The following is a 15,346-nucleotide window of genomic DNA, read 5'->3' on the forward strand; positions in this document are numbered from 1 at the left end:
TGTGAGAGAAAAATACTATTCCAACTAAAAATTTACGATCGTTTACGATAAGCCACAGTCGAGAGCGAACAGGCTGGAAGTTGGGGATGAGGACGAGGTTGCTGGTTGTGTGCGGGGGCATCTAGGAGCAGCAGTGCGCGTCTGACGCTAGCACTCGGATTGGACGTTCGGTGGTAGCAGTTCCCATTAAAAAAACCAAAATATATAGGCACAGCGTGAACGCTACAAAACTCTTGCAAAAGAAACCTGCAAGCAACCCACAAACAAAGGCAGCCGTCCTCCACTCTCCATCTCCCAGGATCATCAAAAGTTCAAAACCGCATAGACTGAAAATCGCCATCCATCCACTCCACCAGGAAAAAAAAAGCTTCCCAACCGATTAAACCCCCCTCGCTGAAACTCGCCGCCGTCTCCTCGCCTTCACCGGCTCCACCGCCGTCTCCTCGTCGTCTGCCCACCTCCGCCGTACCGGCCTCCTCCCTCGCCTCGTCGTTCACCAGTTCTCGCGTGCTGCCTCAACCCCGTGCCATGTCTGTCTAACTGACGCCTCGTTTATCGCGCTCTGCAGCGGCGGCCGGAGCAGGCTAGGTTACCGGAGGCCCCTCCGGCTCCCCCACTTCGCGGTCGAGCTGGAGGACACGCGTAGCAACGCCGGGTTCTTCTGCGGCGAGCTGTGGTGTGGCCTCATGGAGCCCAAGGGCGAGTTGTCCCAGAAGCGTATCCTTCCTTCTCATTTCGCTTCGCTCCCCGTACGGCTTATTATTTCTCCTTTCGTGCATCCCGTGGATGGATTCCTGGAGCTCATGCGATTGCTATTCTTGTTGTTGCGAGTTTTTTTTTGGTTGGATCAATAGAGTTTCAGTAGCTGTTTTAATTTGAAGTACTGGAGTGTGGAATTTTGTCGCTCCTGTTGCTATTCAACTCCGTTTTTATCCTCCTATAAAAAGTTTTTTTTTGTTAATATATGGACTTTGGAAAACGAAAACAGTCTTTGCATCTGGATTGCCCTTGGATCACAGTTTGCCAGAACTTGTCACAGAATTGTCTATGCAGTTTTTTTTTTCTTTTTCATGAGCAGGCTGAGTAGAATTCTGATCAAAATTTTGATCCATTTTAAATTTATTAATCCTGACAGTTGACATTATTGAGCCTTTTCCATTCTATCATGTTAGGGTTGCTATTAGCAATCCAGTAATATATGCTATTATTAGGTGCCCTTCATTATTGGGGTTTGAGAGATGGTGAGAGCTGAGCCAACTCCCATTTATTTGACAGGTACACCAATAATATGGTGCCTGCACTGAAGGATTCCTGTATATTGGTTAGGTTGGCGTCGCATGTCTCAGTCCCTCAAATCTAGTTCAGCTAGAGTTCCTTGACCACCCTTGCATTTGTGAAACAGAAATGAAATTTTATGTACTTTAACAAAATAATCTATTGTTTTTTTAGATCTATCCCTATGAGCCATTGATGAAAGCTGCACAATATCAGCCTGATGTTATGTCTGTTGATCACTGTACTGTGGCTGTGGTTGGCATATTTTATTGGCCACTGCCCACTCGTGGACATGACCCTTAGAAGTATATATTCTGTTTTCAAACCTTGACTTTTCTGTCATCCAGCTATTGAAGAAGCAATCGACAGCTTGAAGATTGATGCTAGCACGAAGGCAAGCAATGTCAACTTGGTGAGATTTTCATTCCCATACACAATTTACTAACTTGCTTATCTTCTTAGCGTATAAGGAACGCCTTTCTTTCCTTCTTTGTCCTGTGGTTGGTTGGTTGTGCTATATCCTTCTTGATGCCTTCCATCTTCGACCCTTGTAGCCTGCTAAGAAAGATGCAAGTTCTTCTGATGCAGTATCTTGCATTTCCTCCGGCGATGCAGCTAGTACTGTGAAGGAAAGTGAAATGAACCAAGAAACTTCTTTTGGGGACCAAGGGATGTATTACTATGGATATTATTATCCTGGTAGGTAGATTATGATTTGATTATTTTCTTTTAAAAAGAAGTTCATTCATTTGCCTACTTGATTATTTAGTGCAGGTTCATATGGAGGATGGGATGAGAATGGCTACTTTGTTGGATATAATGGCCTAGAGGTGCACCCAGCAGTAAGTTATACTCCCTCCGTTCCTTAATATAAGCCATATAGTTTTTAGCATCAATATTAACGCACGGCTTGGGGAAGAATGTGAGACCGAGGAAAAAAAGAAAAATCAGACAATCTTTTCTCTTCTAATCAGATTGCTTCCTAAATCTAAGGGATTGGTTGAGGCATGTGCTATGTACGGTGGGAAGGTTTCCAAACTAATCGGCGTAGGAGCTAATACGTACCTATATTTTGGAATTTTCTTTAAAAATCTATATGGTTTATATTAAGGAACGGAGGGAGTAATAATAGTGTACTTCATAAAGTCTCACATATGCCTTTCCTATTGTAGTCACCAGTGGTCCTAACTTTGAAGTCTGGTGCACTTTGTGCGTCTCTATGGTGGTACCAACGAGCTTTGCACCTGTTGGCTGTCATCTTTTCTTGACATGTTTGGGAAAGTGGCCTACTATTTTTAGTGTCACTCTTTATTCTTCTATTGTTATCCTTGTGCCGAAAATCTCTCTGCAGGATTTGTTAAATGATTTTTATTGCCATCGCTCTATATGCTGTCATGACCTCATGACTATTCTGCTGTACTGCTCGAGATAAACAATGAATGATTGCCATTGAATGAGTATACCTGTTTTTAGCGAGGACAAGTTGTTTTAGTTGCATGCCTGCTATGCAAGGAATTATAGTCAGTTCATATATATACTTTTGAATCCTACTTGAATGAAGTGTAAATTATGAGTGTTGTTTGAAGTACTCAATTTCAAAAGTGGTGATTGAATTCTTGCCTTTTTTTAGTTATTTGGCATCTTTCTTTTCCGGTCTCATCATTTCCAGGATGAACTGTTCCTTGACTGTGCAGCTGTTAAAGCTGTTTTTTTTTACACCAGCTGTTAAAGCTGTTTGCACAAGAACTTGTTTTATATCTGCCTTATGTTCCATTTCAGGTGGTTCAAGCTGACAATGGGTCATATCTGTGTTATCTTCCGGGGTATGAAAATGGATATGCTTCTTATAGTCCGGTTGTTCCTGGAGGCATTGCTAGTGTGGATGGTCAATATGTCAGCACACCTGGCATTTTTGCTCAACCAATTGCTTACGGAACTGAACTAGTACCTGCATACTCATGGGACCCTTCTTTTGTTCTTCTGGATGGGGTTCAGGGACATCCAGTTGGTGTGCATCAAACAAATTATGCTGCAAGACCAAAATATTCTTCTAATAAGCATGCTATTCCTTCTTCGAAAGCTGCCCGCAGTGCAAAACCCGCAGCAGATACTGTCAAAGGATCATCATCAGGTCTAGAAACTGTACCAAATGCTGCTAATAGCAGCCCATCATCAAAGGGTGCAAATAAGGTAAACCTTGTAAAACATTGATCTTGCCATCTTGGCCCGTGCCCCATAAAGGTAGGAAACTTACTTTCACATGCTTGTTCTCATGCTAGGCATCTGGTGCTTCCATAACAAAAGGATATCTTCCATCTAGCAAGTTTGTGATGCATAGTAATAACCAAGGAAAAAACAATGTTTATCAAAGCAAATGTATCAATGTGAAAGAAAGTGGTAGAAGCTGGAACAACGGTGAGAAGCTTAAGACGAGAAATAAGTTAAATGGACGTGGTGATTCTGAATCTAATGAGAACAGCCACACTGATAACTCAAAACACATTTTGAGCTCTCAATCTGATGTTGGGTTGTCAAGTGCAGGGGGTGCTAACGCTAGCATACCTTCACATGTTGCAATAAGCAAAAATGCATATAATCTTTCAGATTTTGTTACAAAGTATGAACAAGCTCTATTCTTTGTAATTAAGTCTTACAGTGAAGATGATATTCACAAGAGTATCAAGTACAATGTCTGGGCAAGTACTCCTAATGGAAATAAAAGGCTTGACAATGCCTATAGACTTGCACAAGAAAGGATGGCAGAAAAAGGAACCAAATGTCCTGTTTTCCTTTTCTTCTCAGTAAGTACACGCTACTAATTGTTCCTAGATAATTATTTTTTTCTCATGAACATCACCTTGAATCTCAGAGTATAGTGTCCCCGTGGTATTCCAACATTTGTTCTTATTCAATGTATCTAACTGTTGTTTGAGCACTTAGTTTCACGTGAGAAGTGCACAACAGGAAGCGATTACTTTCTAATTTATCTGTTTATTTTAAAATAACATGCCATTTGGTTTCTTTGTTCCATGGAACTTTTAGAATTCTGTTCTAGTAATCATTACAGCCATCTAAACATGGTGTACCAGTATGTAGGTAGAACATGGCAACCTTTGTTTTAACTATCTGATAACACAGTTCTGCCTTGGTTTTTTTCATACTTTGTTTCACATGTTCGTAGCAAGTTAATGAGTTGCATATCGAAGTGGCCCTTTTATGAAAAGGGTAGCATTATTATTTTTCTTCTGACATTTTCATGTTGATTATTAAACTATAGGTTAATGCTAGCGGTCAGTTCTGTGGCGTGGCTGAGATGGTTGGCCCAGTAGATTTCGACAGGAACATGAACTTCTGGCAACAGGACAAGTGGAACGGTTTCTTCTCGGTAAAATGGCACATTATCAAGGATGTTCCTAATCCACAATTTCGCCATATAATTTTGGAGAATAATGAGAATAAACCTGTGACAAACAGCAGGGACACGCAAGAGGTAACCTTCCAATACTTAGCAAGAGTTTCTTGCTATTTTTTACGGCAAGAGGTTGAGCTTTGTAAGTTAATTCTCATTTCATGGCAATATGTCTGGAAATCTGTTTGTTCATAATATTTCATGCTATTGCCCATGTGATTTTCCTTGCTGTTGAAACAATCAATCCTATTTGTGCTCTGTGTGATTAATGAATCTTCCATGATCTGAATGATTCTCTTGATTCTTCTATTTTGTATGAAACAAATGCCAACAACTTTATAAGCATCGGAACCACTTTTAGGTTCTGGTCTATTCTATTCTTCAGTTTCCTCTGTTTTACTAATCAGTTAGGGTGTTTCATTCTTGTCTAAATATGCTTTTCTTGTACTGTAAAGACGGTATTTTGGTTTAATTGTACCACTGATTATGTATGATTTCAAATCCAGGTCAAATTTTCACAAGGTACAGAGATGTTGAACATTTTCAAGAACTTTGCATGTAAAACATCAATACTGGATGACTTTGACTTCTACGAAAATCGGCAAAAAGTAATGCAGGACAGAAGAGGCAAGCCGCTTACTACGTCGTTTGATCACCCATTGGTATGGAGTGATGAACTGAATAGTCTGAACTCCTATTCTTTAATAACAATATTATTTGTTTCTATTTGTTCATTGTATTTACGGACCATATAAAGCAAATAGTTTTACTTGGTCAAAATGGCAGTGCTATGCTTCTTGGTTTATGTTTGGTGGAAGGTTATGGGTATTTCAATTGAGACCTAGAACTTCCTATAGGAATACACAAGGAAATAATACAATTGGCCAAAATAGATAATGAGAATCATCTCCATATCATTTTACATTTCTTAACAAATATAATCTGTTTGGCTATTCTAAGTGCTTTTTTTCTGGGTAAAGAACTTGTCATTTTGAATTCTTTGGTCCAGTATTTTTTTCTGTAACTTAATTGACCCGATTGGCTTTTGGTGACAGAAGATTTTAGTTGCACATATTAATATCTCCTAATAATAGTAATCTGTCATTTACATTATCATTAACAAATAGCGATTATTATGTCCCTCATTGATTTTCATCTTCTATGCAGCCAAAAGCTGAAAAAACTGCAGAAATTAAAAGGCAAACACAATTGGTAAGTGCCACAGAATTTGGTAGAGCCAAGAGTAATGAGGGGCAGGGCAACAATGTTGGGATGGTACATGATGCAACCAAGGAAAATGAGGAGCAGAGCAACAATGTTCCAGAAGTACTTGTTGCCTGTAGTAACAAGGAGCAACCCAACAAAGTTGCAACACAAGGATGATGCCATGCGCTAGTTGAACTGGGGAATGAGATAGCCTCTGGAATGGACTTCAACCTGAATGATAAATTTGATGTGTACAATGTCAAGAAACCATCTTTTGTCATCGGTTCTCTTCCATTTTCTCATGCAAGCGGAAAAGGAAAAAGAAAGTGAAGCTATGGGACTGTCTTCCCACGAGAAATGTTCAATGACTGGGAAAAAGGTTCTAAGGCACATTTAGGTTGAGCTCCCTGGTGCTAAGGCATTAGTGCCCCCTCCTTGTCTATTTTATTTTTCATCTCGGAGGGTATTTTCTTTTCTTGTGTTGTGTCTTTTTCTCTCTCTTGTTATTCCTATTACACTGCTGAGATTTTGCGAAGCAGTTTGCGCTGTGGTCCAAAGATGCCAGTTTGCCTTATGGCTGGGTGTGCTTAAGGGAGTGTTTGTTGCTTTGTGGGTTGTCCTCTAGGATGTGGTATGTGTTGACTGTTCCTTTTAGAATCTGTGCACTTGTTCTAGAAACTGACATAGAAGAAAAGAGAAAAAAAAGGATTGTGAGGGATTTGGAATTAATTACAATAACTTAATCGTATGTTACTGTTTCTTCCATTATCAAGCAAAGGAACAAAAAGGATTTGAAAACCTGTTGATGTTTACTTCGCCGATACCATGTCTCTAGCAGCCTGCTATGAACCTTTCGTTTTCGCTTGGTTCTTTATGGCCAAATTGGGTGTTCGATTCGGACATCTGTGGTTGGCCTTCGCCGCGTTCTGATGAATGAATATATTTTTTTGAACGCAATGATGCATGAATATACAGTATGTGTAAGACTGTGGAGCACTTTCCAGAGTGATTTCGACGGATTGTGAACTGACATCCAGTCCTTTCGGAAAGGGACTTCCTATCTGTTTGCTTTCTGGGCATATGTATAAAGGTCACTTTATCGATGCTATCATATTGCCTTTTGAAACGTTGAGAAGAATTTTGTTTATGAATCAAATATGCTATGGGGGAGTGGACGGCCTTTTCATCTGGTTCGCTTGGCTTATAAGTTGTACTTTTTCAGTCAACGAACAGTATTTTTCTCTTATAACAAATCAACCAACAGTACTTTCAGTCATAGCTTATCAGCCAAGCGAACAGGGCATCAGAGTCGGCTGATTGCTTGCTCTTCAGTGAGGAGCAGAGGGTGTTGAATTGCTTGGTCTGTGAAGTGGCAAGCTTCAGCTGCTTGTTCGCGATGTTAAAACATACATAGTATTTTGTAACTGGAGATGGTTCTTTCCTATGGTAGAATAGGTCCACATGATTCTTCCTTTCTTTTCAGATGCTTCTTTTAATTGCCAATCTTTAGCTGCTATGATTACTTTCTTGTTTGATAACAAGTGATTATACCTCACAAACATGGATTTAAGGCTATAGCTTAGAGAGAGAATCCACGCTAAGCTATTGCTATTTTTTCCGCTTTGTCAACTATATGACCTTTATATTGCACTTTGGCGCTGCTAAATTGTTTGGTTGTAGCTTTGAAATAGTGTTGCTATTTCAATTTTAGCTATAAGAGTGACAATTTAGTTATTCACCCTGTTCGTTGATGCTGAAATTTGGCTTATGCTGATGTTTATGCTGAAATATTGTGAGAGAAAAACATTGTTCCATGGCTGAAAAGTAATTCTGAATAAGCTCAAGCGAACAGGGAGATTATCTATTTTATATTTTGCTGCTAAGTTGGTCTTTTGAAAAATTGAACACTTGAGTCTCATGTGCCATATTAAGTAATGTTTCCTAGACTCCTCATGCCTTGTAAACATATTTGTGTCATCAAATTTTGTGATTCTAATATTTTTGTGAATCAATTACTTGTATTTTTATGGTTACCTTAAAACCGCTATATGTTATTGTTCCGTTACAACTGTGCTATACTTTATAACTTCTAGATGCCGCTGTTTAGTATAGCCTGCAATTTAAAGCCTTGCTCACAAATCATAGGAATATATGCCCAGTTTGGTTTGGAGTTTATCATTTTGTCACGGAGTAATAAACTAATAATGCAACCATGTTTTAGCGAAGTGTTGTGCTAGGACCGAAAAAAAATCCATGGATTAAATCTGTTTCTAATTTTTTGATTGGGTACAATTTGGACGCACGTAACCCATACACTACGCACTCACACCATACGTACATATGCGTGCACGTTCGTACACACACAAAGAAGAGATTGGGAGATGTTGCCTTCAGTGCACAGAAACATGTAATACCACCGAACGCGCACATGTGCGTGTACCCTAAAATTTCTGGAAAAAATCTAGAAAAAGGTACGATCACTAAAGTTTAAACCCTGGGGTAGCATACCACTAGACAGCACTGCCACCGCGCCATAGGCCCAATTGGCAAATCTGCTCCTGATTTTTAGTGTCGTCGGCGAACGATCTTGCCACCCTCGGTTTCTTTCCTCTTTTTTTTTTTGAACCCCTCGGTTTCTTTCGTAGGCGCCGCAAAACACGAATCCTTGCGTTCGTTGGGTCGCTGAAAATGTTAACCTGAAGGCAGCCCATTGTTGAAGGATAATCAAAGAAATTGTCAGCCCAACCCAGTACTGCCCAAGTCTTCAGCTGCTTCATTTCCCGTTAGGCCGTTTATGGGCCTAAATACTTAAAACTGGAGATGGGCTGTTGAAAGTACAATACACCAAATTTACCAGGGCAAGCTACCAAACAGGCTCCAAATCTGGAAAAAGAAAGGGAAACCAACCGATCTACAATCCATTGTTGAATTTCATGCGTGCTAACTTGGGCCAAACCTATGGCTAAAGTTGGTTACTTGCAATATTGGTCCACAATCATCTCTAAAAACATGAGTGCAGTCGGAAGAAAACTTGAGGCAGAATAGTCATTTTAGCCCCCAAATATCACTTTTGTCCCTGAACTTTCAAGACGATTGTTTCAATCTTTAAAGTTTACTTTTGGGCTTAGTTTCATCCATGAACTATCAAGGTGTGTTTCACTCAAACTTTTCCTTTTAGTTTCATCCATGTATGTCAACTATCGGATACCATGTTGGTGCAGGAACCATTCGTCGACATCCCTGAAGAAACGATCCGAGAGGCGCTCAAAGTTATTGTCGGTACCGGCATTCACTGATACTTCTACAATTCTACTTTATGCCATTGCAACTTTCACCACCTGACATCTCTAACTCTTCTCCTGTTTCAATCTATTCAGTCGTAAGAAACCAGCCGGTGCTCATCCACTGCAAGAGAGGCAAGGTAAGCCTCTTGCATTCCAGTTCAGCATTTTCCTTCCACGATACTACGATAGCATTTGATCTCCCTGACGCTGACGCGGCGCGTGTTTTCTTTCAGCACCAGACTGGCTGCGTCGTCGGATGCCTGAGGAAGCTTCAGAAGTGGTGCCAGTTTTCAGTGTTCGATGAGTACCTGCACTTCAAGGCGAGGAGCACTGACCAGAGGTTCATGGAGCTGTTCGACGCGTCGAGCTTGATGCACCTGACGGCCTCACAGTATTGAGCAATGAGCACTGACCAAAGCCAGTGGTTTCCAAGCGGTCCCGATCCTGCAACCATGCTGCATCAAGCGACAAGCTGTTTTCCCCTGTTTTTTCCGAAGCAACTCGGCAGAGAATGATGCTGGAACCATGAGTGTCTCCGGTGAGAATCGATAGCAATGGCCTTGGGTTTTGCTGTGTGAGTGCTGTGGTTGCTTCGTGTTCGACTGATTTCAGATTCTGAACTGGTGATTTCTATAATGAACACTGGGAGTGAGTAGCACGACCTGCATTACCCTTGAGCGTTGTACACTGAACATGCCTGAACTCTGAGTTGAAGAAGATGTTTCGACGCCCCGAGTGGAACGGCTAACAGGGTCGCAGACACTGTCCGCGTTTTCAGTGGAAATGGACGGCAGATTCTCACTCCAGTGCCAAATCCAACGGATGAGCGTCCCAATCGGGCCCTATAAGCAAGGACACAAAAACCACGGCGCCGGGAAGCCCCGAGCTCCGCGCCGCCTCCCCCGCCTGTCCTAAACCTCTAAACCCTAGAGCGGCGGCGGCGATGGCCCCCAAGCGGTCGGCTCCACCTCCTCCGCCTCCGCCCCCGGTTGCCTCCTCCGAGGAGACCGCCTCTGGTTCGGGCTCCGAGGAGGAGGAGGAGGAGGACGAGGACGAGGAGGAGATCGCCCACTCACCGCCTCCGGCCGCTCCCAAGAGCATTTCTCCGCCGCGGCCGAAGGACCAGGAATCCGAAGCGTCCGATGAGGATGAAGATGGCGAGGAGGAAGAGGAGGACGAAGAAGAAGAGGACGAGAAGGCCAACCACGTGATCCCTTCTTCCGCCACCAAGAACCCACCTCCGCCGCCGCCGACTCGCGAGGAATCCGAGACTTCTGACGAAGAAGAGGAGGAGGAGGAGGCGGACGACGAGATGCCGCAGACGAAGCCCGCTTCAAATCAAGAGATGGAGGCTAAGGGCGCAAAGCGGCCGGGCGCGCCGTTCCAGCGCACCTGGTCGACTGACGACGAGTTCCGCATCCTGGAGGCCCTCGCTGCGCACCGCCTGGAGCACGGCTCGCTGCCTCAAATAGACGTGCTGGCCAACGCCCTCGCTGGCAAGCTCGACAACAGTGGCTGCAGCCTCTCCGAGCTCAAGAGGAAGGTGAAGAGCTTGCAGAGCCGGAACACCAAAGCGGTCAAGAAGGGCGCGCTGCCGAGCAAGGATCACAACCGCCGTCTCTTCAACCTCTTCAAGAACGTCTGGCCTTCCATTACCAAGGCGGCTACCAAGGCGGCGGCTAACAGTGGTGCTGGGAGGGAGCCTGACGAGATGTGTGAGCTGTACCCATACCTTGCGGAGGAGGTGAAGGCGCTTCAGAAGGCACACCCGGGCTTGTTCAAGCGGGAGTTTGCGATGATCGACGATAGCAAGGCCCGTGCACTGGACGAGAAGATCAAGTGGCAGAGGCATGCACAGATGAAACTGCATCTGCGCCGCCACGACCTGATCAAGGTAGTGACCAAGACGCTCATGGACCTGGCTGAGTGAAGGGTGGACTGGGCTGAGCAGTATCTAGGCATTCTATTTTATGGCATTCAAATGCATTGATGCTTGATTACCAGCTAATTTTGTATCCTCTACTGAAGTATGGTAGCTGAATCTCGACTTTGTTATCTATCTGGTGTTGACTTTTTTGTTGTTCATAGTGATCGAGACTTGTTGCAGTGTCAGTGTTAAGTCAGGAAGTGCCTGGATGATGTTCGGTTATTCTGTTTTGTTGTTGGTTCTGAACTTGGCAGGATAGATATTGTAGTCTTAAATTTGTCAGTCTGAGCTCTAGTAATATGGAAATACTATGTTATTGTAGTAATATGGAAATACTATGTTATTCGGAACCCCGAGGACTTCACCATCCCGCCTGACTGTCCACGCCGGGCGCCGCAACTGCTGCCGGGTGCGGGCGCTGAGGGGATGGCACCAACACCACATGGGCCGCTAGATGTTTCTGGACGGGATGCCGTGGTCGCAGCGAGGCTGGATACAGCCGTCAAGGGTGAAGAGCAAGCTGTGTTGGCTGCCAAAGTAGTCCAACTGGAGGCTGCTGAAGTTTCTGCACGATCATACAAGGGATCTGGAACCTAATCAAGCAACAGAGCAGTCCAGGAGACGGGAATCTTCCAGAGGAGTGATTGCCGCCATGGTGAAGGAGAGGACTGCAGACGGAGTGAAGGGAAAGGGCGATGTGGTCAAGGTGGATCAGCTACGAGTGGAGAGAACAAAAGCGGTGGAGAGACTACCGCTGCCGTTGTTCAAGCTGTAGCGGAGTCCCCTGCTCGGAGCACCGAGTATTTGATCTTGCCGTCACCAAACAGGCGGTTTAAGAGAACTATCACGTCTTGGCTCAAGGGACAGCATCTCGTCAGTGGATCTTTTGGGTCAGTGTACCGATCAACGAGTAAGTTTGGATCTTACTACTTCATGATAATTATACCATATTCGCATTATTGAGTTTTTGTTTGTGTCATAATTAACTAGGACAGAGAGGACAGTGGAAGCACAGCTACATTTTTGCTCTGCAAGAATATGCATAGTACTGTATTGCTGAAACTGTGTTTATGATCTGGTATATCAGCTATCAAGTTCACTAATCTTAGTGTGCATAATTGGGATCTTATGGTGCTACTAGCAGTTTTCAAATATATTGCAATCGATGTAATACTTCTCATTTTAGGCGTGCTTAACTATTGCCTGACTTTCAAAAGAATATACTGGACATCAGTTTTCAGTTGATCCTAAGTCAAGTCTTATTCGTTGGATTTTAGTCTATCTTTGGAATCTTTGGTTGAGGGAATAAAATCTCCTGTTGTTTCATGCAGAGTCCTGTGTCCCATCTGAGCTTTCACTTCATTAGGATTCTCTGTGCCAGAAACAATATTTAGTTATATATATAATCATTATAAGATTGGCATGCATATATCGATCTTTTCACAGGTTGCCTGTGATGCCGTTTCTTGATGTTGGCTAGCATTATATGAGATCAATTTATCATTTTCATAGGAACTCCAGAGTTCACAAATTATTCTATTATCAAATGCAGCCAACAGGCTATTTGGTGAGAAAACATTCAGACAGTTTGTTGAACACATACATCCTGTGGAACACAATATTTCAGAGACTGACTTCTAACATGTTTTTTACAGTGATGGCTTTTTCTTTTGCTGTCAAGGAAGTATCATTAATGGACCCAAGGACTCAATGCAAAACAACGCATTCTGCAGCTTGAACAAGTGAGTTATGAATTATGCATGCTTGAGAATTATGCTGATTACGCTGCTTCAAACATGTTTCTCAATCACCCAACTATTTTTCTTGACTTCCACTGATAATTGGTAATTATTTTGTTTCACTGTTTCAGGAGATATCTCTCGTGAGTCGTTTGGAGCATGAAAATATAGTTCAGTATTTTGGAACAGATAAGGTACTAAACTCATTTCTATAGTCATGAAATTCATTTCCAGAATAAAACTATGATAAGCATACATTTATTTTCTATAATAAAATTTGCTCTATGTGATGATTGCTTTGTTGTACTCCGTTTTGTGCTCTCGTATTACATGCTATCTTCAAGTATATGGCAGCTGTCCATCATGAACGTTTTTTTAATGTTAAATTTGTGGGACGAATTCTTTGCAGGAAGGTGGGAAACTATATATTTTTCTTGAACTTGTTACTCAAGGATCTTTGGCAGCTTTATATCAAAAATACCGTTTGCAAGATTCTGAACGGGTTGCACTATCTACATCAGCGGAATGTTCTGCACAGGTGAGTTAGGATTGAAATAGAATGATACATCAATTTGATTTTCTACTTTATATCTGGATATAAGTTTATCTTATCTGGATATTGAACATGCTCATCCCCTATGTTACTAGACTAGAGATATAAAATGTGCCAATATCCTAGTTGATGCAAGCGGTTGGTCAAATTGGCAGATTTTGGACTTGCAAAGGAGGTATTCACTGCGACATTCTAAACACCGTAAGATTCATCTAAGTTCTACATCTACATGTTGTCCTGACTCTTTCTAATTTGCATTTGCAAGATGTCAATTTTGAGCCAAGCAAAATCTAGCTAAGGGAACTGTCTACTGGATGGGCCCCTGAGGTTAGTATGTGCAGTTGTGGTTCTGCGCTGTTTCTATCTCAGTGATGTTACAGTACCATGTTGAATTCTTAAAATAATCCAGAATATAATTCTAAGTATCTCAAGTGTAGTTTTCCCAAAAATATCCTTGCTGTTTCAACCTTAATGATGTGCCTTTCCGTAGTTCAGTTACTTGACAATGGCAAGTTTGATACTTATGAGCCCGCTTTTGAAAATCAAGCTAGCTAATTGTAACTGAAAAACTTGTAAGCACTGTGACAAACAAAAGCGTGATATGACTTCAAGCTGTTACTTTACTTTGTCACAAAAGTGATGATCAAATTTGGTCTTGCAAGTTGCGACCCAATATTGTGGGCATTTCCTGATGGCATATTTTCATTATTAGGTTGCTAAGGCCCACATGGACCTCCAGCGGACATATGGAGTCTTGGCTGGGTGAGTGATTGTGCCTCCTCAATTTTCTGCTGCAGCAGTAACAAACTTGTATATACAACGGAATTTGAAGCTTAAACTTTGAATACAAGAAGAAAGAAACAAGATTCGTGTGTCTACCTTTCCCGACTGATAGATTTGCTGTTTATCTATCTTTGTTTGTTTGTGCAAATGTCATACGGTATAGTGGACCAAAAATAGCAGTAGTCTTGGTCTAGATGATTCCATTATTTTTATGAGAAATATCGTAAATGCGCACACACAAGTAGCACCTCTCTTGATAGAAAGCTATACTTCCATGGTGAATGATATCATATTTCTCCTGTTTTGTAGACACATGCTTTGCTTAAAATTGGTAGGGGAATACCACCAGAATTTCCTAATACATTATCAGAAGATGCGCGTGATTTCATAAAGAAGTGTGTCCAGGCAAATCCAAATGACCGGCCATCTGCCAATCAGCTATTTGAGCACCCTTTTGTGCAGAGACTGCTGCAACAATATGGCGCCTGATGTTCTCATTGATTGCCAACATATTTGATTGTACATAAGCTGGTAAGTCTTCCAGCTTCCTATTAAACAAACAGCTGGTTTGATCACCTCCATCTTATCACTCAAGAAAATATTTAGCTGAACTTGCCAGTACTAATGATTTTTTTTTTTTCATTTTATAGATTTAACTTACATGCGTGAACTGTTGCTATAACGAGGATGACCCTTGGCCTGAATTCCGAGAATGATCCCTCAATCTGAAGGCATCCGTTGCTCAGTGTACCATTTTCATGTTTTGTAGTTTAGGGGGAGGTCATCCCTTGCTCACTGTACCATTTTCATGTTTTGTAGTTTAGGGGAAGGTCAGAAGCAACAATGTTTGCTCCAATGTGGGCAATTTGTGTTCGGTTCCAGTGGTTCTTTTCATGCTTGTCCGCTCTTTACACCATGCTAAGGACTATTTCAGATTATGTGTGCCTGAATATCCGGCTGATCAGCCTGTTTGTTTCGTCGTAAACGATCGTGGATTATTTACTGCTGGCTGGTTTGGTGTGAGAGAAAAATACTGTTTCAGCTTATAATCCACGATTGTATACGAGCAAGCGAACAGGCTTAGTGCTTGACATTTTGTCCAAACGGGAAATTACTCTAATGTCAAAAGTGTTGCGTGAAAGATGTACGCTGGCAGTATAATACAGCGGT

General features: G+C 42.1%; 2 protein-coding genes and 1 pseudogene across 6 annotated transcripts; all 3 read left to right on the forward strand.

Annotated features, from left to right (window-relative positions):
- The first annotated feature begins 227 nt into the window (after window positions 1-227).
- Window positions 228-6,496, forward strand: LOC136450295 (YTH domain-containing protein ECT3-like). 3 transcript variants are annotated; one of them, XM_066450684.1, is made up of 10 exons: window positions 228-465; window positions 569-717; window positions 1,623-1,687; window positions 1,830-1,974; window positions 2,050-2,117; window positions 3,055-3,465; window positions 3,555-4,076; window positions 4,553-4,765; window positions 5,191-5,346; window positions 5,852-6,496. In XM_066450684.1, the coding sequence occupies exons 2-10, from the start codon at window positions 687-689 to the stop codon at window positions 6,065-6,067; spliced, it is 1,827 nt and encodes a 608-aa protein (XP_066306781.1). In that variant the 5' UTR covers window positions 228-465; window positions 569-686; the 3' UTR covers window positions 6,068-6,496. The 3 variants fall into 3 exon arrangements, with proteins under 3 accessions (XP_066306781.1, XP_066306782.1, XP_066306783.1); XM_066450685.1 differs by lacking the exon at window positions 228-465 and having other exon boundaries at window positions 575-749; XM_066450686.1 differs by lacking the exon at window positions 228-465 and having other exon boundaries at window positions 575-749; window positions 1,891-1,974.
- A 3,543-nt stretch (window positions 6,497-10,039) lies between these two features.
- On the forward strand, window positions 10,040-11,560 carry LOC136450296 (uncharacterized). Of its 3 annotated transcripts, none has more exons than XM_066450689.1 (2): window positions 10,040-11,068; window positions 11,424-11,560. In XM_066450689.1, exons 1-2 carry the CDS (start codon window positions 10,118-10,120, stop codon window positions 11,424-11,426), a joined length of 954 nt encoding a protein of 317 aa, XP_066306786.1. In that variant the 5' UTR covers window positions 10,040-10,117; the 3' UTR covers window positions 11,427-11,560. The 3 variants fall into 3 exon arrangements, with proteins under 3 accessions (XP_066306786.1, XP_066306787.1, XP_066306784.1); XM_066450690.1 differs by lacking the exon at window positions 11,424-11,560 and adding an exon at window positions 11,397-11,418; XM_066450687.1 differs by lacking the exon at window positions 11,424-11,560 and having other exon boundaries at window positions 10,040-11,323.
- A 57-nt stretch (window positions 11,561-11,617) lies between these two features.
- On the forward strand, window positions 11,618-15,346 carry LOC136454970 (mitogen-activated protein kinase kinase kinase 1-like; annotated as a pseudogene).

Source organism: Miscanthus floridulus, chromosome 5 (genome assembly GCF_019320115.1).
Source record: "Miscanthus floridulus cultivar M001 chromosome 5, ASM1932011v1, whole genome shotgun sequence".
NCBI lineage: Eukaryota > Viridiplantae > Streptophyta > Magnoliopsida > Poales > Poaceae > Miscanthus > Miscanthus floridulus.

Coding starts and splice junctions, on each gene's coding strand:
- LOC136450295 (XM_066450684.1), top strand. CDS start 687: ATGGAGCCCAAGGGCGAGTTGTCCCAGAAGC. Junction 3,466..3,554: donor CATCAAAGGGTGCAAATAAG/GTAAACCTTGTA, acceptor TTCTCATGCTAG/GCATCTGGTGCTTCCATAAC. Junction 4,766..5,190: donor ACAGCAGGGACACGCAAGAG/GTAACCTTCCAA, acceptor TTTCAAATCCAG/GTCAAATTTTCACAAGGTAC.
- LOC136450296 (XM_066450687.1), top strand. CDS start 10,118: ATGGCCCCCAAGCGGTCGGCTCCACCTCCTCCGCCTCCGCCCCCGGTT.